This window comes from Paroedura picta, chromosome 13 (assembly GCF_049243985.1).
Source record: "Paroedura picta isolate Pp20150507F chromosome 13, Ppicta_v3.0, whole genome shotgun sequence".
NCBI classification, from domain to species: Eukaryota; Metazoa; Chordata; class Lepidosauria; order Squamata; family Gekkonidae; genus Paroedura; species Paroedura picta.
Window position 1 is genome coordinate 34,467,249 of NC_135381.1, and position 22,518 is coordinate 34,489,766.

Genomic DNA, 22,518 nt, shown 5'->3' on the forward strand with positions numbered 1-22,518 from the left:
CATTAACTTGCTAACCATGATCCCATGGATTGGTCGGTTTGGGATTCAGTTCATGGGGGATATATAAATATAATTTTTTCTGTTTCATACCATCTCAGTTGCTCAGACAAGATTGACCTATACAAATATATGAATTATACAGAATTAGATTAGATCTTCCCAGATCAGCATTGTCTACTATAGCTGCTCGTGGTGCTGTACAGAGGAAGCACCGGCTAACCGCGATATTTTAAATACGCAGGATCAAACCCTGGAACATCCTTCACGTAAGACCAGTACTACCACATTACAAAGAACATTCTTTTGAGCTGTCTATTTACAGTGAACTCTCATGGAAAATACAGAGCCTACAGCTCTGTCTTAGTGTCACCTTGGTGAGCTTCGGGAAGATTCTCCTTTCCCCATATGACTGTCCTTCAAACCAAATATCATAGCAAAACTTGGTTTCCTGATAGCATAGGTGGAACAATAACTGTTCATAAAGTATGAAACAGTAAATATTTTTCATAGCGTTTACTTGTGACATGCCTATGGCAATAGGATACAGTAAAAAAAACAACCTCTAAAACACAAGCTGAATCAGAAAGACTCCCCAGTCAAGAGACCAAACCAGAATACTTTAAGTTCACCATATACGAGATACAGAGGAAACACAAATTTCTTAGGAACAAATCACACAGAATGAAGAGAGACAGCAAAAAAGTAACTGGGGGGAAAAAAGTAAAAGTACTTCTACTCATCCAAAACAAAAAAAGTAAGCTCATAACAATGTAAAGTTTCTTAATGGGGAATGCAAACTGGGGAGAAGGGAAAGGTGGATTGTATCTTCCATAAAGAAGAGGAGCATTGGCTGAGGCCCTCAGATTTCCCAAGATTGTCCCTAGAAAAGATGTTTCTTCCCCCTGCCACATGAAGCTTTACTTTTTAAAAATTGGCACTAGAATATCAGTACCTCAAAACAGCATAACAAATGCCCATCAGGGTATCTTAATTCAGTTTTCACTGAAAAATAAAGTCCAGCTTCTGCTAGGGAGATATATTTTTTATGCCTTTGTATGTATTTTAACGTTATGATTATTTTTGGCTGGTTTTATGTTATGTTTTCATTTGTTAGCCACCTTGGCAGTCATTGTAAGGGCAAAAGGGCAGGATATATATTTTGGGGGTAAGGCATAGCGTTACAATGAAAAGGGCTAAAGACTTCTTAACAATGGAAGCTGGGGGCTCAGAGAACTTGATGTTCTTGTGAGATCCTAGAATTTTGCCTCCACCAACTGTCCATGGATAGAAGTGAGGAAGAAATGAAAGAATTGATCATACTGTTCTTGGAAACATGAAGCTGAAGTGAAGTCAGACTATTTTTATGATGTGAACCGCCCTGAGCTTGCTGTGCTGGCATTGGTGTTATACAAATGAAAAATTAATCAACCAATCTAAGCCAATTTGGTCTACTCAGAATTGCAGTCTCAGTCTGAGGCCTTGAGCATTCTTACAGGAGATGCCCTGAAATGTTGGCATGTGTGGACTGTCCTATCACTGAATCACGTGGCTCCCCCCCCCAATTAAGATTAAACAAGAGCAGCAATATTCAGCCCACTAACTTATTACATTAACAGATATTAAAATGAATCCTTAATTTGGCAGCGTACTGAATATTTCATTTTTAGAGCTTATCAAAATGACAGAGGGCAAAATACCATCTTAGAAGAGGCTTCTCCTCCTGTATATGAAAGGAAGTGGGATGCAGCTTTGATGATGACGCTTTCTTTTGTTCCCCTCCCTCTGAGGCTTAATCAGGGTTTCCTGAAACCCTGTGATTTTGTGACAGCCCTGGAAGGGTTTCCCAAATGGGTGGGTGTTAATGAATGTTTAATATATTTTAAATATTTATTAAAGATTTATCGGGTGATATGACCATATATGTTCATGTTGACCCACCCACCTCTCCCCAAATTGCCAATGACGGGCCTGCAGGAGGTGAGAAGGGGAAGGGCCATGGGTGGGTGTGTATACACAGCTATGCTTCCCAACCATATTCTGCATAATCGTACTGCTTCTGGGGTTTCTTGAAGCTTGAAAAATGGTTAAAAAGTTGAGAAAGGCTGAGCTAAGCAATAAAACACTAATCAGGTGACATTCCCTATTAAAATCTGGCACAAATGTAAAGCATTTAGGAAGATGTGGCTGTGTTGGTATTTCATTTGGCTCTCAAGAGCTGCTGACCTCTTGGTTTCAGGTTGTTTTCCTTCTGAGAGAATGGGCAGAAGAAGATGCAAGTCACTTAGAAGGTTTTCTTGCTGAAAACCCACCGAACTAATTTATCAGACTTTCTTGCCCTTGGAACTTTATTCAGATCCCAGACATTTCCTCCCCAGTGGAGGGAAAGACCTATCCAAACAATAATATATAGAGTACACCATTCTGATTCAGCTGTATATACTTGATAGCTTAGATATTACCTGAAGGGAGAAATGGAGCAAACCTATGTTATGTCTTATACGGTATTTTAAGGACAAGTGGACAGTGTAGGAATTGTCCTTGGAAGACTTGTAGTTCATTGACCAGTAGGTGGCAGTCATAGAACTGTGATGATGTTATCCGTTCATTTGAGTCCGATCCTCGGCGATTCTATAGGAAAGTCTCTGACTGCTTCTTTTAGTTGGCTCATGGTCATTCTTGTATCAGCTTTGACCGTGTTGAGCCAGCGACCACGTTTCCTTTTGCTGCTGACCATGCCGAGCATTAATGATTTTTCTAATGAGTTTGATCACATGATGTGTCGTTCGACCCCCCCCCCCAAGGGTACCGACCCCCAGGTTGAGAACAACTGGCTGACACAATTATATCTGGATAAAGAAATTATCCAAAACAATTATAATACAAGAAAGGAGTCACAGCAGGGTGAGCAGCTTGGCCGGGGGGGGGGGGGCTGCCACTCCTCCTGCAGGTGCTCGCACTTGGCCGCAAGCCGGCAGTGCCTCCAGTGCAGTGCAGTCTCCCGCCATGTGCTCCAGGCAGAACTAAACTGAAAACTCCCGGAAAAAAGCCAATTTATATACACTCATGAGCAATGGAGCTTCATGACATTTGTCAGTTTTGGTTTAATTTCTGTGAAAGAACACTTGTATAATTTTCTGTGAATATTTTTGGTAGAATCTCTGCTTTGTCTAGATTCATAATAAACTTTTTTGATAGCCAACATATATCAGTTCTTGAATATGCTTGGTGTCTATCAGGAGAGAAAAAGTGACAACTTTGTCTTTTGGATATTTGATCCTTCAGGCAAGTTCTTATTTCATCATTTCAAAATACTGAAATACATTTTTGTCAGTTTCCCATATTTAGAATTTCTAGAACTGTCCTTCTTTGGATCTAAAACTCCATTCGTGTTTCCAAAGACTAAAACTTATCCAAAAGGTAAGAATACAGATTTCATGTTTCAAGTATTTCCTCTCTATACTTAGAGCTTTTAAAAAGTAGTAGGTAAATGACACACAGTTCAATAGTTTCTCTCTGCACCGTTACTCTTTTGTAGGTTTACTGTACTTTGTAATCCATAAATTTTCAAAAATTCTGCTACCAGTGAACTTAGACACGGCTGGGAATTTGCCAGTCTTCCAAGATAAGTCCAAGTTAATTAAGCGGTGAGTCAAAATATTACAGATATAGGAAAATGAGAAAAAAACAAAATATAAATAGAAGTGTGTGTAGCAATTAGCCTTTGCTGGCTAAAGCCCCTTATTCTCCACTGACTTTGGTGTTATCAGTCTAAATAAATAACCCCCCACCCACCCATCTTTCCCATAGGAGGAGATTTACGGACAGAGGAATAAATTCTTTATATTCTGGCATAAATACACCTAAGCCTGGATTTTTTTTTAAATGCTACTGTTCAGGGTCACCATTTCCCTAGATATCGATATCTATATATAAAATATTTCATTGGCATTCGATTACCTTATATATTTATTTTTATTTATTTACGTTTATATACTAATCTCCCCTGAGGCTCAAGGCGGTTTACATAAAACTTAGTGGAATGTGAACAGTACAGAAAAATCAGTGGATATAGATAAAGACAGTAAACAGTAAATACAATAGTACAATAATATAATATAACATTAGAGCAGTAATGAACAGTAATTCAACAGCATACTGACAGCCCTGTGGATACAGGTGATGATTTACATGGGAGAGGGCCTTGGGGGCCCAGGGAAAGGTTAACCTCAACTTGGAGAGCCAAGTTCCCAATGTCTGCGACTGGGAGGACCGAGTACCCCGGGGGGGAAGAAGTTCTTTCAGGGCAACTTTCACCCTCTTGCATCCAGGTCTTGGCGTAACCATATCTTGGGCTCCTTGTCTTGGATGACCTTCTCCCACCGCTATATCTCCCATGGCTCCCAATGCTCAGGATCACCCTAAGCAATTAATAGGTTTGTATGCCTGCCCCCCTCCTTGCATTGCCAAAATTCTAAGCCTAGTCAAATTAGGCTGCATTAAGACCTAGCCTACAACCTAATTTCCCTCAATAATAAAAGTTATCCAAACCAGTATTTATTTATTTATTCACTATCTCGGGGCAGTGGGATAGGTACATGGAACATGTGGAACAATATGCACAAGATGTAAACAGCAGCACCACAATCATAAGCACTTGAAGGGGATAATACCAGTAGGGATGTTCTAGATCAACAAAATCAGAGTCCAATAGCACCTTTAAGACCAACAAAGATTTATTCCAGGCGTGAGCTTTCGAGTGCAAGCACTCTTTCTCAGTGACCACTCAAAAGCTCACGCCTTGAATAAATCTTTGTTGGTCTTAAAGGTGCTACTGGACTCTAATTTTGATGTTCTAGATGTCAAGGATAGGTTGTGGGGAGGTCCCTTAACCCACTGGCCATCCCTTCCCCCTTAGTCCCCCATCTGGTCCCTATTGGTAGTTAAGTCCTCTGATCTTTCTATGAGATTCTCTGATACCGTCCCCTCTCTCGAGACCCCTCTGTCTCATCCTGCCTGCCCCTGTCTCTGCCCTTCTCTCGAGACCCCTCTCCTCTCCGATCCTTCTCTTTCCTCTTCCCTTCAGGTCTTTCCCTTTTATCCTGCCAGCCCCTCTCCTGAGGCCTCTCTCTCCCACGCTCGTACTTGAATTCTTGTTCTTGCTCTACCCAGCTGGCATGTTTGTGTCCAGATGAGCTCAATGTCTGCTGGTTTGCGTCAGCATATCGTTCGTAGCCTGGATCTTCCTTCTCCACTTTGATCTTGGTTTTAGCAGGAGGTCCATCTGTGGGCAGCTCCTCTTTCACACGTTTCCGATGCTCTTTCTTTTCTTTTTTTTTCTTCTTGCTTTTTTCTTTAGAAGAGAAAAAAACATATTGATACCTAAAAGTCTTCTGGAGATATCCAATTCACTCCACCCCGAGAACGCTGCTTCCCAGCCTTTCAGCCCCCAACAATTTCCCAAGACAGGGGAAATGTATTTATTGAGTATATTCTGACCTTTACCAATAAGTGTACATTGTAATAACAGCCATTAAATGCTATCAGTGAGGGACTGTCTCGCAGGAGAGCAGAAAATCCTTTCTGCATTGCACTCTGATCCAGCTGAACACCCACCTCCCTCCAGCTTCCAACTGCCACCATCAGAGAAAGGCCAGGAAGCAATAAGGTTTCTCTCTACCACGCCTGAATTCAGCTCCCTACTGGTAATTCCCTTCCTTAAGGAATACTGCATTGAATTTTGCCATCCGCATTACATTTTCAGACTTGTGAGCTTGTTTGTGAGCCAACTTTGGGCTGGAAAGCAGGGTAAATTCATTTTAACCTTTTGTATGTAAGTAGCCTTAAAAACCAGGAGACACCATTCCAGATCCTCCTCCTCCAGCTCCTTCTCCAAGCCAACAGTACTAATAAGCCTCCCTAAACAACCACGCCTCCCCTTAGCCAAGCAAACGGTTCAGTCAACCAGGGCTGGAGGCTGGTGACACAGTTTCACATTTGCCAGCATGCCCTGCCAGTCTTGGCCTACAGTTCTGCCTCTTTCCATGTGGGGCTAATTCCTACTTCCTTACAGAATTGGGCATGGTCCACATCATTCCCAGGGATGTCACAAATCAGGCTTTCAGTTGCCCCGTGGCAAGGGAGTATGGATAAATCTGTGTTCCGTTTTTGCCCAGGGATCCATCAGTGTTTAAGTCAGGACTGGGCTGTATGGAGGAGGACAATCCGGCCTGTCCCTTCTCGCCCTCGCACCCACCTCCCTCCACCCCAATCATCACTTCCTGGGCGGTTACCTTTCTTGTGCTTCTTTGCTTCCACCTCGTCTTCTGAGGATTCAGGTGAGCTGGGGGGAGGTGTTTTGATGCCACATCCTTTTTCCCGGAGGGCTTTGGTTATATCATCAATATCCTCAGAGTCTTTGGGAGGGCGATAGTTAGCCACATGGTCCACACGAATTGTCCTTCCTTTAATCTGTCAACAAAGATCAGGAGTTATGGGAGAATCTCACACACCAGCTAAATGCTCCATCAGATGCCAAACAGCTTTGAGACCCAGAGAATTACCTTATAATGAATCATGACCAAGGTCCATCAAAGTCAGTACTGTCTAGTCAGACTGGCAGCTCCTCTCTAGCCTTTCAGGCAGAGGTCTTTCATAGCACCTTCTATCTGATCCTTTTTAACTAGAGATGTCAGGAATGGAATCTAGAACTTCTACATGTCAAGCAGGTGCTCTTTATTTATTATTATCCCGCCACTCCCAGCACAGCTGGCTCACAGCGGTTCACAAAATATCAAGATACCCAACATGTCAAGTCATTGGTGATGGTATTAATTATGATGACTAAAAGCTGGGTAAAACGGGCAGATTGCAAAATGGTTCTGGACAAGTCTAGTACCCGATCCTGAGCCAGGGGGAGGGAGGGACCCGTTCTTATAAACCCAGCCTCAATCCAATGCCTGGTGAAAGAGCTCCATTTTGCAGGCCCTTTGGGACATCAAGAGGTCCGTTTGGGCCCACAGCTCTTCAAGGAACTCATTCCACCAGGTAAGGGACAGGACTGAAAATGCCCTGGCCCTAGTTGAGGCCAGGCATGACTTCCAGTGCCCCAGAACTGCCAACAAATTCATACCCACAGAGCAAAGAGCCCTGCAGGGGGCATAAGATAGGTGATCCTACAGGTAGGCAGGACCCAAGCCACATATAGCCGTAAAGGTCAACACTTGACCCGGAAACAGATTGGCAACCAGTGCAGTTGTTTCAGATCCTCACAGCACATCCCTACACCACATAAAGCCTTTTACTGAAATGTTTTACCAAGCTTTGCTCTGGAAGAGGTCTATAGTTCACTAGTAGTATAATGCTTGGAATGCAAAAGGTTTTAGATTTAGTCTCCAGTTGAAAAGGAAGGAGGTAATTTAATGTAGCAGGAATATGGGGTTACCGCCAGTCCAAACAGAATCAGTTATTAGTATTAATCTTACAGTTATTTATATGTTATGGATTATTTCTTGTTTTGTTTCTAAGTTTTATGAAAACTGCCCTGAGCATCCGGGGAGGGCGGTATATAAATATATATAATAAATAAAATAAATAAAGTACTGGGCCAGAGGAAGCCACGGTCTGACTCATTCAAGGTGGCTTCATAATCCTGGCAAGTTCCTCCAACATCAAACACCGCCTTGAGATGTCACTGTGAGGGGCAGGATATAAAGTGAATACATAAAATAGAGACATTAAAGTTTCTTGGGCAGCAGGTGTTCTCAAAGCCCATGCAGGGCTTTTGCCACTCAGAACAGACAACACTAAGCTAAGTGGGCCAACGATTCACCTGTCAATATGAGAGCTTTATGTATCCTGTAGTTTCCTAACAGGAGACAGGGCCCTTAAGACATGCTGCTTCTGCTCCGCTTCAAGCCTTGAAGCATTGCCATAGAGATAGCAGCCATTCTGGAGATAAATCTGCTTTAGCAAAATTAAAATGCAGTGGCAACTGAAAAGAGCAGTAAGAACTTATTCCTGTAAGACAGGGGTAGTCAAACTGCAGCCCTCAAACTGCGAATGCTGGTAGGGGCTTGTGGGAATTGTAGTCCATGGACATCTGGAGGGCCGCAGTTTGACTACCCCTGCTGTAAGAACTATTCCAACTTTCCTGAATCACATAAATCTGATAAAGTGAAGAGCTGACTCAAAATCCTATGCTGGTATATATTTTATGGTGCCACTGGGATTTCCATTTTAACATTTCTCCTCAGGAAGTACATGTCTCTTATACTGCCTGAAACCAGCAGGGAATCAAGGTAGAACTCACTTACACTGGCCTTTTTCTACCAACCATACCTTTATCCCATTAAAGTTGTCCACGGCAAGAATGGTGCTTCGCTGATCTTCATAGCAAATAAAGCAAAAGCCTTTGGATTTCCCTGTCTTCTTATCACGCACCAGGTTAATGTTCACTATTTCTCCATACCTGAAGGGGAAGTCAAGCAGGTTAATGTCTTCTCACCAGAAACTTTCAATAAAACATTTCAAATGTGTCTGCAACACTTCACATGAAGCAGTTCCCCAGAGCAGGTAGCTGAGAAGAACACAATTCTACTTTTTAATTGGGACTATTAATATAAAAGCATTGTAATACTGGATTAGGCCAAAGGTTAATCTAACCCCACACCCTGTTTCCAGTTGTGACCAGCATTCATAAACAAAATGTGGTAATGACCTCTTCTTTTTATTTCATTAATTTGCATCCCACCTTTCTCCCAAATGGGGACCCAAAGTGATTTATATCACTCTCCACTCTTCTCTTTTAGATACCTCTGCATAGCAACCCAGGACTTCCTTAGCGGCCTCCAATTCCAACAGTAACCAAGGCTAGCCTTGTTTAGCTTCCAAGACTTAATTTGGTTAGAGGTGAAGTAAAATAATGTAACAATATTGAATAGTGTAACCCTATATTGTAACACAATAAAATCAGAGGCCAGTAGCACCTTTAAGACCAACAAAGATTTATTCAAGGCATGAACTTTTGAGTGCAAGCACTATTCCTCATAACCTATATTATAATGTAAAAGATATAAAATGTTTGTGTTTTGTTAATTTTCATGCAATCTGTTTCTTAACTGATCTATATTTTTTAAAAATCAACACAATATCAAGCTAGCCTGGGCCACCCAGGTGAGGGCAAGAAGGTCTACTTACTGTGAGAATACACAGATAATGTCTCCTTCAGTCAGCTCATATGGCAAACCCCCTGGAAGAAAAGAGCAGAGTCCAATCAACATACTTTCAACACATGCTGACCCACCATTGTAGCAGGGGCTGGCCACCCAACACCACTGCCTGACACATACCCACAAACACCCATGCGCTATCACGGTATTCAGCGTGCCAGGAGACTTTCTCTTGCACATCCAGCTGGGCTTCACGTTCGTTCAGCTCATTGATCAACTTCACTTTGGTCAGTGGGCTAAAGAAGAAACAGAAAACACCCATTTCAGGCACCTTCCCAGCACCTCCCCACAGGTCCCCCTTCTAAATAAAACTCCTGGGGTCTCAAGCCTCCATAGAAGGCATGCGCTCCGTTCAGAGCCCAGAATCCCAACCTTAGTCCATGGCAGGGGTGGTCAAACTGTGGCCCTCCAGATGTTCATGGACTACAATTCCCATGAGCCCCTGCCAGCATTTGTCCCATAGAGCAGGGGTAGTCAACCTGTGGTCTTCCAGATGTTCATGGACCACAATTCTCATGAGCCCCTGCCAGCAAACGCTGGCAGGGGCTCATAGGAATTGTAGCCCATGGACATCTAGAGGGCCAGTTTGACCACCCCTGGTCCACGGGCACAAACCTATGGCACGGGAAGGCGCTCTGCACACCCTCAGAAGCACTCTCCACGTGCAGACTGGGCACGCGCCCCAAAACTCAGATTCCCGCACTTCCTCCATGCCTCACCCACCGTCACCCCCTCCCACAATTTACTTCATGTCGCCGGCCACCGACTTCACTCGTCGCTATGCGCATGCCCCACAGGAACCAACGAGCGAACGTGAAGAGGCCACGCCTTTCTCCAGAAGACTGGCCAATCCAATCCCCGCTTTCTCCAGCCTCTACTCTCACCCCGTAAAAATCTGCGTCTGATTAATAATGGCGTTCCGGCTGAAACGCGACCAGCCGTTGGTGGCGGGTCACGAGAGACCACGCATGCTCACCGGCGTTTGGAGCCTCCCGCCCGCCGTCCGTTTTCTGCCCTCGCGTGAAGGGAAGGCGCCGCAGCCGCGCTCGGATGTTGGCAAAGGGAGTGGAAGGAGACTCGGGAGACGGTGCAGTTAGAAAGGCCGGAAAGAAAAAGCCCGTATGTTTAATTTTACTCGGACGAATCTGGACCGAGGGAGCAGAATATCCCGGACTCTGCCTTCTGTGCAAGCGTGGGCAGATGTCCATGGACTACAAGTCCCATGAGCCCCTGCCAGGGAAGGCTGGCAAGGGCTCATGGGTCTTGTAGTCCATGGACATCTGGAGGGCCGCAGTTTGCCCACCCCTGTGTTAAAGCCTCTACTCCCCAAAGGACTCCGACCAGCTTTCCCCACGGGGGGAGGGAGTTAATATATTTGGCCAAAGAAGGTATGCGTATATTTATTCCATCCTGTCTGGACTCAATCTTTGCAGGTTTCCTGCGTTTTGAGGGCTCTCACGGCTGGGTGGGTTGGTGAGGGTCATCTAGGCTTTGCCCTGCTCTACCTCGCTTTCAACAAGGTAGTTGTCAGGATACCTTTCTTACTTGAAAAAGTTTAGTCTTTTGCACCAAGTCGAAGTGTTGTGCTTTAAGCAACTGCAGGGACTTGAGAATTGTATGTTTTTAAGCCTTGTCTGATGAACAAATCAAAACAGAGACTTTTTCCGGAAACTTACTTTTTGCTTTTTATTTATTTTTATTTTTACAAGATTTATCAGAATAAATTTAGACTGCCAGGCAGAGGACTTGGATGAATTGCTCCTTGACCAGATTACAATATTCCCAGAGAGACAGGGCCTAGGGTGGCTCCATAGCTTTCAAAATAATTGAATAATAAAAAGGACTCATTTAGGAAATGGAAATATGGTGAGGCTTCCCTTCCCTTGCCCTCACCTTGCAGTTGCACTCTGCAGGCGGTGGGGTGAGCGTGCAAGGGCCTTGGGGCTGTCAGTCCTCAGCTTGGTTGCCGCCGCCTCACTTCTATTGCTACTGTTGGCATTGCCCTGCTGCTGCTGCAGCCTGAGCACCACCAGTGCTGGCCGCATGGAACGGCGGGCTGGGCAGGGCGGTGTGCACTGAACGGACCGGCCCAATCCAGGCGTGCTCAGTTTTGCTGGCCGCAGCTGGCTCTTCCCAATTATTAGAGAGCCACTAATGGTTAAGATAAGCCTTGTTCAACATTTAAACTTTGAAACTGCATTGTGTTTAATTGCATAATCAGCTTTGAGTCTCAGGGTGGAGACAGACCATTGATGAAGTCAATGGATAAAATTAGTTCCAGGCTCATTCTGTTCCTACAATGTTGCCAGTTGTCATGGGGAAGGAGAAAGTAGCAAAGTGGGAGCAAAAGCAGCCAGCCCCAAAGATATTACTAATTACTTTTCAATTAACATGAAGCTCCCAATCATTTCTAAACCTTCAGTTCTTCCAGAGGAACAATGACTACACCAGGTTGACCCTGTTTCTGGTCTGCTGTACCAGCACCAAAAGTTACAGGAGTCTTTCCTGAAATTACAAAAAGATACCCTCTTCTTTTCCTCATGTGGGCAACTGGTCTGATCTATTTGACTAAAGACTGATCCATTAGACCTAAAGACCAGGCTAATTTTACATACTTATTTCAACACTCTCAGTAGTTATCAAGGTCAGGTCCGAAACTGAATCTAGAATTCCTCTGCAACAGGAGGAATGTAGAATAAGGAGCAGCCTCTAAATGGGAGAGAAGGTTTCAGTTTTCTTCAAGCTGGCAGAAAATCTTACTTGGAAGAACCACACTGGCCTTGCACAACACCAGTAACTCCGTTACCTGCTAGCTAATTCATCCTCCAAGAATAGATCTGTATGCTACTGGAACAAAATGGGAGCCAGATCCCCAGGGGTGGATCCCTGCTCAGTTCCTGTGACCTCTGTAGAAAGATTTATGTGGAACTGTTAAATGTCAAGGGTGTCTTCCTATGCTCATCTCCCCGCTTCCTTCAGTTGACTCCAGTAAGAAAAGGAATGGTATTAATAATCCAATCTACATTATTTCCTTCTCAGAGGTGACCCAAGGGAGTTTGGTGCTTGAGCAGGAAGCTCCAAATTGCATTCCAACCCCACTCTAGATAAGGAACATCTAAGAAACTAACAGCTTCATGCCTCAAAATCCATTAATTGCAGTGGCACCTCCCCTTGTCCTTACATACTTTATTTTTTAATTCATGAAATTTAAATACCACCCCTCACCGTGATATCTCAGGGATGGTTTACATAGAACCAGTGGGAAGTGGGAAAGGTACATTGAAACATTTGGAATGGGATGAATGAGCAAAAGATATAACAGTTATAACAACACTTGGGTAATCAAAACCAAGCATACGTCTAAGGGCCCAATCTGGCTTCAGCGCCCATTAGTCAATGGCGCCATTGACTATAATGGGAATTTCAGCTTTTCCCATGAAAAGTCTGTCCCGTAGGACAGGGGTAGTCAACCTGTGGTCCTCCAGATGTCCATGGACTACAATTCTCATGAGCACCTGCCAGCAAATGCTGGCAAGGGCTCATGGGAATTGTAGTCCATGGACATCTGGAGGACCACAGGTTGACTACCCCTGCCGTAGGATATATTGAAGCGGATAGGGCATCCTCTTTGGGAGACCATAGAAGTGAACCCTTTGGACCAATAATTTTGAAATTTGGAGGGGCATCAGGGTAGAGCCTCCCAGAGATACCCTAAAAGTTTGGAGGCTGTAACTGAACACTCCCCCAGCCCCAAGAAAGGCGGAAAAGCTGAAATTCCCATTATAGTCAATGGTGCCATTGACTTTAATGGGCACCAGGGCCGAATTGGGCCTTAGTGCACAAGCCTAAAACCAACCAAACAATAATGCTTAGGCACATACTGAGTGTCAAGACCAAGCTGTAGGGGACCAGGCTGTACGGGAGGTCCCTGTCACTGAGCTCACCTAAAAGCCTGGTGGGAGTGTTGTATAACCGCTTGTTTCCAGCCTGACTCAAAATGCAAACCTGCAAGGATAAAAGTTACACCCAAATCAGTTGTGAGCCATACAAATTTTTATTAACTTATCATTATCTTAGCGTGAGACCAGCAGGGCTCTGTTCGGTTTTGTACAGGAACAAAACCACCTGCACGACTTCATTATAAACGGTCAGAAGCGGAGACCTCACTCAGCAGTTCAGCAAGGACAGGAATTCTTGCCACTAGCCGCTGGCAAGAGCTGCTCTTTCCGGGCCTTCTCTTGTTGCCTCTCCATGTCCCGATAAAGCAGAGACTTCTGGGCTTTCAGCCGACAAGCCAGGCACATGAAAATAGACTCCACGTTCTGGCTCTCTTTGGGGTCCTTTGCCGAGGTTTCAAATAAAAGCATATTGTGAGCGTCGGCAAACTTCAAGGCCAGACTGGATGGCACCTGGATCTGATCTCGCAAGTCACACTTATTTCCAACAAGCACCTTTGGGACAAGTGTAGGGACAGCATGGCCATTGCACTCTTCGATCCAGGTCTTTAGGTTGAGGAAGGACGCCATCTTGGTGACATCATAGACAAACACGACAGCATGCACATTGCGGTAGTAGTGCTCTACCATGCTCTTCCGGAACCTCTCCTGGCCAGCTGTGTCCCACACCTGCACCTAAAGAAGACAGTTTATGTTGAGCAAACAAATGAGGCAGAAAGCTTGCAGTCTAGCATGTTTACCACTTAGACACAGTGCACAGCCTGGAAAGTTTATTGTTATCACTGAAAGCCAGCTTGGTGTAGTCGTTAGGAGTATGGACTTCTAATCTAGCGAGCCGGGTTTGAATCTGTACTCCACCACATGCAGCCATCTGGGTGACCTTGGACTCGCCATGGCGTTGATAAAACTGTTCTGACCAAGCAGTGATATCAGGGCTCTCTCAGCCTCACAGGGTGTCTATGGTGGGGAGAGGAAAGGGAAGGCGACTGTAAGTTGCTTTGAGACTCCTTTGGGTAGTGAAAAGCAGCATATAAGAACCAACTCTTCTTCTAAAAGACTTTGCAAGTTTCTGTTTATTTTGGAATATCTAAGATCTTTATGCCTCATTGTGTGTCACATGACTACACTTGGGTCACCCTACAAACTAAACATGGGAAGACTTTACCCCTCCCTTTCTGTTGATTACTTTTCATGTAGAAAATGGTTGTGTCCCCTCTCCAGAGACCAGCTCAGGGTTGCTCAGCAATAACAAAACCATCTTTTAAATGCAATAATGCAAAACAAGCCATCACGTCAAATCCCATGCTCGATGGCAGAACCAACCTAAAGCACAGGTGGCCAAACTGCGGCTCTCCTGATATCCATCAACTACAATTACCATGAGTCCCAAGCCTAAAGGATCCCCGAGAAGTATGTGCCAGCTCCTTCTTGAAGACACCTCTGAACCCACAGCTGAACTACTCTCAAAGGCCATGCATGGCAGACAGCCCTGAATTTTAACCCTGTGTCTTGTTATAGTGCCACTTTTATACCGAGTTGAGGAACTGAGTTGTCGTTATTATACTTTTTATCTGACAGATATGCTTATATCACCAATCAGCAGCTAGGTATTTCCTACTTGCCATGAGGATCGGTGGAGTGGAATGATCATGAATAATGTTACCTCTACTTTATCCAAGTTTACAATAATTTCTCACTCATACCTGAAATGTTTGGTTTTATGGGGGGAGACCACTGGACTCACTCACTCCCCACATCTGTTTATTCCTTTATTATCTGCATGGAAATTTCAGTGTATTATCAGATGTGCCTTTCCAATCTTAGCTGTATTTATTGCCTGGTTACTTATACATCTTATTAACTCTACCTATATGTAACAACCAGGGAAACTGTTTCAAATGTCTTTCCGTTCCTGTTTACATCCAAAGTTTTAACTCGTTGACCTTGGGGATACCAGTAAACTCAAACTTCTGTTAACTCTTGTAGTATACTTATCGATGGCCGTTTGCGAGATTTCGATACCTGCCTCAATCCTGTCTCAGCTATAATTACCCAGATAATTATGCATCTGAACTCTAGCTAAGCCATATGGGAGGGCAGTATAAAAATCTAATCAAATAAAAAATAAGCCTTGTTAGCAATTAAACCATTCCACGGTTTCATTATATCTGAAGAAGTGTTCTTGTTCAAGACAGCTTGTATATTTTGCAATAAAACTTTGTTGGTTTTAAAGGTGCTCCTGGACTCAAACATTGATCATTCATTAGTGTGCTTTCAGATGTGTACGTTCGTTCTGAACTGGCTATGTAATATTTTAAGATGGTTTAGCATTTGTAACACATGCCTAATAAGGTTTCTGTGACTGACTGAGCATAAAGAATAACATTGCATCTCACTTTTCTTCAGAAAGGAATTCAAGGTGAGACAGAGTTCTAAAACAGTTTCCCATCTAGGCCCTATCCAGATTCCAGCCCCCTGGTTCTGTTTGGTAACATTTCCACCCTTTTCCAAATGTAATGTGGGACCATCACCAAGTTAGGGGCATCAATAAATTTGTCTCCTTCCACTGTGCTCTGCCCCATTCCTGTATTGCTTCAATGCAGCTCATTTATTATGGAGGTCAGGGCTGCCTCTTCTCTCTATATACAATTTGATCCACCCTCCTTCCCAAGGAGTACAGAGCTGCAGAGGTAGGACAGGGTGAAAGACAGAGAGGGACAGACTAAAAGTCACCTGGTGCATGAGGATCTGAATCCAGGCCTTCCAGACCATAGTCTAGAGTTGCCAATTCTGGGGTGGAAAATAACTGGAGATTTTTTTTGGGGGGGGGGGTTGGAGCTTGGAGAAGAAAAGATGGACCTCAATGGGGTATATTTCCACAGCGTCCACCTTCCCAAGCAGCCATTTTTCTCTGGAAGAATAGATGTGGGTTTCCAAGATTTCTAATTCCAGGAGATTTCTAGGCCTTACCTGGAGGCTGGCATCCTACACTAGTCTGACACTGGCTCACTAAGACACATTTAGGTGGGCAGAGATGGTCAGCAAAAAAACCAAGAGTCAGATTCCTTCTTGAAAAACAAGCAAGGCACTCCCTTCACTTAATCTCTGCCCTTCCTCAAGCCACTGATCTTTTGCCCTATATGTCTGCGCTTTTTGGCCTTTGTATTCTGGCCAAGAAGCTTCCAAGACCACAGGGGAGTTTTTTTGTTTTTCCTACAGAAATTCTTCTAGAGGAGCTGGTTCTACACACAAAGCACAACAAGGTGGTGGAATGAATTGTACTACTGAAATTCCGGGGGCGGGGAGAAATCCTGTCTTTGAATGCTACCCCCCATTAAGAAACGGCCTCCCTGTCAACAGAAAACTCATCTGGGACATTTCTAGCAGACTGCTGAGCTGATTTTTGAGTGGCAGAGAGGTTTTTAAGGCAGCAGAATGTTCAAGAATGATCACACACACACACACACACAACAATTGTCTGAAGAGGCACAGTCATTTGGGCTGCCTGAGTAATAGCACACTTCCAGCTGGGGTTCTCCTTGGGCAAATACATCATAGCAGCCACATTCATGGCAAATGTGGCCATGGTGGGCAGCAGAGAATCTTAAAAGGTAGGGACAATCTTTTCACTGTTACTATTGCCCCAAATCCTACTCTCCCCCCCCCCCAAACATGTAAAACAACTTAGCAAGGCTCTTTTAATTTATATAGGATTTTTTTTAAATGAAGACTGCAGCTATGCTAGTGAAGAAACTGAAAGTTAACACATCTGAAGATCTTGCAGAGCTAGGGGAAGAACATAGGTTTGGAGCAGAAAAACAGTGAAAGGAGGAGGCATGAGGCCTCCTAATTAGGGCTGCCAACTCTGGGTTGTAAACTACCTGGAGATTTTTTGGGTGGAGCCTGGGGAGGAGAGAGATTTCAGCAGGGTATAACGCCACTCTCATTATCAGGTGAACTGGTTTTGGTTGCCTGGAGGTCCAATGTAATAGTGGATGCTCTCCAGTTACCACCTAGAGGGGGTGGCAGCCTGACTCCCTTTCCCATTCTCACTGAAAGCAGCCTTATCTGCTGGTCACTAAACAATCAGAGTCCAGTAGCACCTTTAAGACCAACAAAGATTTATTCAGGCCATGAGCTTTCGAGTGCAAGCACTCTTCCTCAGACTATGAACTCCTTCAGGGGTAGTCAACCTGTGGTCCTCCAGATGTTCGTGGACTACAATTCCCATGAGCCCCTGCCAGCGTTTGCTGGCAGGGGCTCATGGGAATTGTAGTCCACGAACATCTGGAGGACCACAGGTTGACTACCCCTGCCTTACATGACATGACAGGGAATTAATAGTCTGAAGAAGAGTGCTTGCACTCGAAAGCTCACACCCTGAATAAACCTTTGTTGGTCTTAAAGGTGCTCCTGGACTCTGATTTTATTGTGCTACTTCAGACCAACACGGCTACCCATTTGAATCTGCTGGTCACTGTTACAGGTGGCATTAGCTAGTAATGGGCAGTGAAAAGGTCAGGGAAAGAATCTGCTAAGGCTGCTTTGATTAAATGTTTTATGGCTGTTGCAGATTTTATTTTCTCTCCATCCTCTGTCTTCTCCACATACATAACCAGAGCTTTAGTAGTCTAGCAGGGCAGGGATGCAGCAGAGAGCTGAGCTACACACATATATCCAGGGTCTCCCAAGATATAACTTGGTAAAGACAAATTAATGCTCCTCCTAGGCCAGTTCTACTTGCAAAAACACCCACAAGGTGCCTGTTCCTTTGTGAATGTTGCACGAAGCAGCCAATAATATGTGCGTGTATGTGGCGGATGGTGAGAACAATCCCTGGCATGTTAATCTTTTGGTCATGGAACTATTCATTTTTCTGGGCAACATGAAAAGCTCTTTTAAAAAAAAACAACAGATGTGACCATCATGCAGATCATGGGACCTGGCCTTGCCCAGGTACAAATTGGTCCGGTCAGTACGATGCATAAAGGAGAACTGGGCAAACAACGCCACGGAGAGAAATTTCGATATGACCTCAAGCGCTGTTTCCCTAAGGGTCTCATTCACACCTACACATGCAAGTCATCCCTGAGCAGTTGAGTAATGGAGTGACACAGGTCTGCATCAGCCCCCTTTCTTTTTTCTCTATTGAAGAATCACCTGAAGGCGTTTTGGGATGCTGGGGGGGGGGATAAGCCCAGGCACACCCAAAGGCCGGCCTTCCCCCACCCTTGCAGTCCTTGCTTCTTCATCCTTCAGCTATAGAAAGGGGAGAAGGAGAAATTGGGCGACCATCCCTGCAGGCCGCAGAGGTCTCTAGGCCAGGGGTAGTCCAACTGGGGCCCTCCAGATGTCCATGGACTACAAATCCCATGAGCCCCTGCCAGCATTCGCTGGCAGGGGCTCATGGGAATTGTAGTCCATGGACATCTGGAGGGCCCCAGTTGGACTACCCCTGGCCTAGGCTATTCCCTCTCCCTGCCACGGCCTCTACAGTTAGCGGGATCCCGCGGGGGGCCCTTTGGAAGGCGGAGGCGACCCTCCCCGGGGGCGCCCTTGGAGGTCCCGGGCCGGCCTCCCTCCTTCCCTCCCTCCCCGGCGCACCTTGATGTGCTCGCCCTCGATCTCCACCGCCTTCTCCCTGAAGTCGACGCCGATGGTGGCCTCGGTGCTGGCCGGGAAGGCTCTCCCGCAGAAGCGCACCGTCAGGCACGTCTTGCCCACGTTGGAGTCGCCGATGACGATGATCTTGAAGATGCGCGTCTGCACCGAGTGCTCCAGCGAGGCCTCCAGCTCCATGCCGAGGAAGGGGGCGAAGAGGCGCAGTCAGCGCGCAGCGCAGGAGACGAGACGCACGTCCCCACGTCCGCCGGCCCTCGCCCAGGCTCAGCTGCAATAGCAGCGCCGATGGAGGAGGAGGAGGTGGCGGCGGCGGCGGGCCGGCATGATGGACGGCGCGGGGGCGCTGCTGGGACCGCCGGCCGCACGGCCACCCCGCCGCTTTTACGCGGCCAGCTGCAGAAACGGGAGCAATCGCGCCTCGCTGCTGGGGAGCCGCCCCGCGGCCGCGCGGCCATTGGCTGCCGCCCGCCAGCCGGCTTCCTCGACGCCCTGCCCCGCGGAGGAGGAGTCGCAGCCGCCGGCCCAGCGGCGCCTTCTGGCGTCCAGCGGCGCGAAGGAGGCGGGGGGCGGCAGCAAAAGCTTCCCGCGGCCACGGGGAGATGCCGGGCGCCTTTAGACGGCGGGGAGGACCACAAAGGTTCGGGAGAAAAACACATGCAGGAAAAGAGGACGGAGGTATTATTATTAGAAGAGATTCTTATATGCCGCTTTTCTCCACCCGAAGGAGTCTCAAAGCAGCTTTACATTCGCCTTCCCTTTCCTCTCCTCACAACAGACACCCTGTGAGGTGGGTGAGGCTGAGAGAGCCCTGAGATTACTGAAGAAGAAGAAGAGTTGGTTCTTATATGCCGCTTTTTTCTACCGGAAGGAGGCTGAAAGCGGCTCACAGCCACATTCTCTTTCCTCTCCCCTCCGCAGACACTGGGTGAGGCAGGTGAGGCTGTGAGAGTCCGGATATTACAGTGTGGACAGAACAGATCTGTCAGGAGTCTCAAAGCAGCTTACAGTTGCCTTCCCTTTCCTCTCCCCACCACAGACACCCTCTGAGGTGGGTGAGGCTGAGAGAGCCCTGATATTCCTGCTCGGTCAGAACAGTTTTATCAGTGCTGTGGCGAGCCCAAGGTCACCCAGCTGGTTGCACGTGGGGGAGCAAGAATCAAACCCGGCCCACCAGATTAGAAGTCTGCACTCCTAACCACTACACCAAGCTGGCTCTCCCTGAGCTCAAAAGTGTCTGCAAACCATAAAAGAATGCCCTATCTATTGGGCACACCTAAGACATTTCAGTGTGTACATCACAAATGCCAACAAGTTCAGACCAAACAATACTGATCTTCATTAGAGGTCAATATACAGATACCCGCAGTTGTAGATATCAAAATTTTCAATTTACGAGGGGAGGGGGGGGGACTTTGGTATGCCTGGTTCTGCTTCTCTGCCAAAAGGTCCAAAATGAGAGAAGCATACAGCAGGGCTTTCCAATATCCAGGGGAGGAATAGGAAATATTTGCTGGCTGCAGATTTTGCCAACAGGAATCAGAACCAGCCATAGAAGGTGAAAGAAGTCCTCCCCCCCTTGTTGTAAATTGAAACAATGGTTATGTACAACTGTGTGTATTTGTATAGTGACCTCTAATGAAGATCAGTATGACTAAAATGTGTTAAGTCTGAACTTGTTGGCATTTGTGATGTCTTATGTGTGGCCAAATATATAGGATATTTTTTAATGGTTTCTAAACACCTTTGAGCTCTAATAATAAATTCTTTGTCTTTTTCTATATTTGGCTTTATCCCTAACCTTTGTGGTTCTCAACTGTTTTTCAGGTTGGGTCTTTGTTGGTCTTAAAGGTGCTACTGGACTCTGATTTTATTTTCCTTTATATTATTAATTGCCTTTGGTGCCTGCCAGGAAGCGTGGGTAAAACCCATCAATCTCCAGAAATGTCTTTTCCAATGGTTTGGGGTGCCTGATTACATGCCTGCCCAGGGCTATGGGAATTAATTTCCCAGGAACTAACATCCCTGAGCCCAATCAACCTCTCCCCTCCCCACACACATTAGCCACCTCCATAGATCGTGATAGAATTGTACAAAACCTCTCAACCTCCTCTCAACATGGGGAATGATGTGCCTATAGGAGATTGGGATCAATGTGTATATTTAACAAAAATGAAACTGAAAATGCATTTTCATGCTGCATACCTAAATGAATACTTAACAAATGATAGAATCCCCATTGGGTTGGGTGCAAAAATTCCCTACTCTAATTACTGATAATGACCAATTCAAATAAATATGGGTTGCTATCATTACCAAGTGTTCTATGGATTTAACGTTACTGATTATAGAACAGTCTTCTACAGACATAGATAAATTAGATAAGGAAATAGGTGAAATGAAAGAAGCAGTTAATCTGAAAATGTCAGAGCCCCTGTGATAAGAAATATATAGGGATTCGTGAAAGACCACTTCAAATAAGGCTTTTGGAACACTAAAGCCACTTGAGACGTCGGGATCAAGATGCTCCATTGACTGCCTTGGATTCAAACATGAAGCTGAGGACCTCCAATTCTATGGAATAGAGCATTTCACCAGGAAGACATCGAAGGTTGGATGTGAGGAAGAAACGGCTGCAAAGGGAATGCTATTACATGCTATTACATCTTCAACTTAAAGACAATGCAACCTCATGGGCTAAACACAGACTTTGAACTATCTTGCTTTTTGTAAAGACACTTCTTTAAATTTGTTACACTGGGATATACAGGTATGCAGATTATAATACGTAGATCGCTAGGTGAATGATGGGGTGAGAATTGGTGGCTCATGTCTCTTTAAATTTGTATATTAAGGTACCGCTGACTCAGATGCTTCAGCAAAATAAATGAACACAGCCTTGACTCTCCACACCATGAGAGTGTTTTTCGCCTAATTATATTCAAGGAGATTAACAATACATATGACTGCATAGGCTTCTGGCAGTTAGTAAGTTACATTTCACAAGAGCCTCTTGTGGCGCAGAATGGTAAGTGGCAGAAATGCTGTCTGAAGCTGTCTGTCCATGAGGCTGGGAGTTCGATCCCAGCAGCCGGCTCATGGTTGACTCAGCCTTCCATCCTCCCGAGGTCGGTAAAATGAGTACCCAGCTTGCTGGGAGGTAAACGGTAATGACTGGGGAAGGCACTGGCAAACCACCCCGTATTGAGTCTGCCATGAAAACGCTAGAGGGCGTCACCCCAAGGGTCAGACATGACTCGGTGCTTGCACAGGGGATACCTTTACCTTTAAGTTACATTTCAACATTTGTTCTAACAGTTACTTTTATGTTACAGAGCACATTGAGTGAATATATTGAATTTATTAATACCCCTTGTGGAGGTATGGACATTTTTGTACATTTCCAGTTATTATTTGTTATATATTATACAATTAAGGATATTTTGTTATTTAGGACCCCTTTTTGCCACTGATGAAAGGACAGAAAAATGGAGAAATAATCTAGAAACCATTTTGGCAAAGTCCAGGTGGAAATTATAATAATAAAGAGAGAACAGAGACGCTTACATTTTGATTAAGCCATTGGACAGATTCTTTTTTCCTTTGTTGAGTTTTTGGGATCGTCCACTTTCCTCTTGCAGCACATAGTGTTGGTCTGAAGCAGAAGAGCAAATTTAGAGTCCAGTGGCACTTTTAAGATCAACAAAGCTTCATTC

At 45.2% G+C, this 22,518-nt stretch overlaps 3 protein-coding genes across 4 annotated transcripts; 1 reads left to right on the forward strand and 2 right to left on the reverse strand.

Annotated features, from left to right (window-relative positions):
* Window positions 1-3,958: 3,958 nt before the first annotated feature.
* RBMX2 (RNA binding motif protein X-linked 2) lies at window positions 3,959-10,151 on the reverse strand. Its single transcript, XM_077307366.1, has 6 exons — window positions 9,974-10,151; window positions 9,348-9,463; window positions 9,196-9,247; window positions 8,338-8,467; window positions 6,291-6,468; window positions 3,959-5,350 (listed from the first exon to the last, which is right to left on the reverse strand). The coding sequence occupies exons 1-6, from the start codon at window positions 9,976-9,978 to the stop codon at window positions 4,959-4,961; spliced, it is 873 nt and encodes a 290-aa protein (XP_077163481.1). The 5' UTR covers window positions 9,979-10,151; the 3' UTR covers window positions 3,959-4,958.
* A 3,111-nt stretch (window positions 10,152-13,262) lies between these two features.
* Window positions 13,263-19,016, reverse strand: RAB33A (RAB33A, member RAS oncogene family). Of its 2 annotated transcripts, none has more exons than XM_077307367.1 (2): window positions 18,788-19,016; window positions 13,263-13,858 (listed from the first exon to the last, which is right to left on the reverse strand). In XM_077307367.1, exons 1-2 carry the CDS (start codon window positions 18,980-18,982, stop codon window positions 13,403-13,405), a joined length of 651 nt encoding a protein of 216 aa, XP_077163482.1. In that variant the 5' UTR covers window positions 18,983-19,016; the 3' UTR covers window positions 13,263-13,402. The 2 variants fall into 2 exon arrangements, with proteins under 2 accessions (XP_077163482.1, XP_077163483.1); XM_077307368.1 differs by having other exon boundaries at window positions 13,263-13,852; window positions 18,788-18,999.
* LOC143822418 (uncharacterized) lies at window positions 18,110-21,695 on the forward strand. The gene is made up of 3 exons (XM_077307536.1): window positions 18,110-18,139; window positions 18,680-19,480; window positions 20,630-21,695. The coding sequence occupies exons 1-3, from the start codon at window positions 18,110-18,112 to the stop codon at window positions 20,774-20,776; spliced, it is 978 nt and encodes a 325-aa protein (XP_077163651.1). The 3' UTR covers window positions 20,777-21,695.
* The last annotated feature ends 823 nt before the right edge of the window (window positions 21,696-22,518 follow it).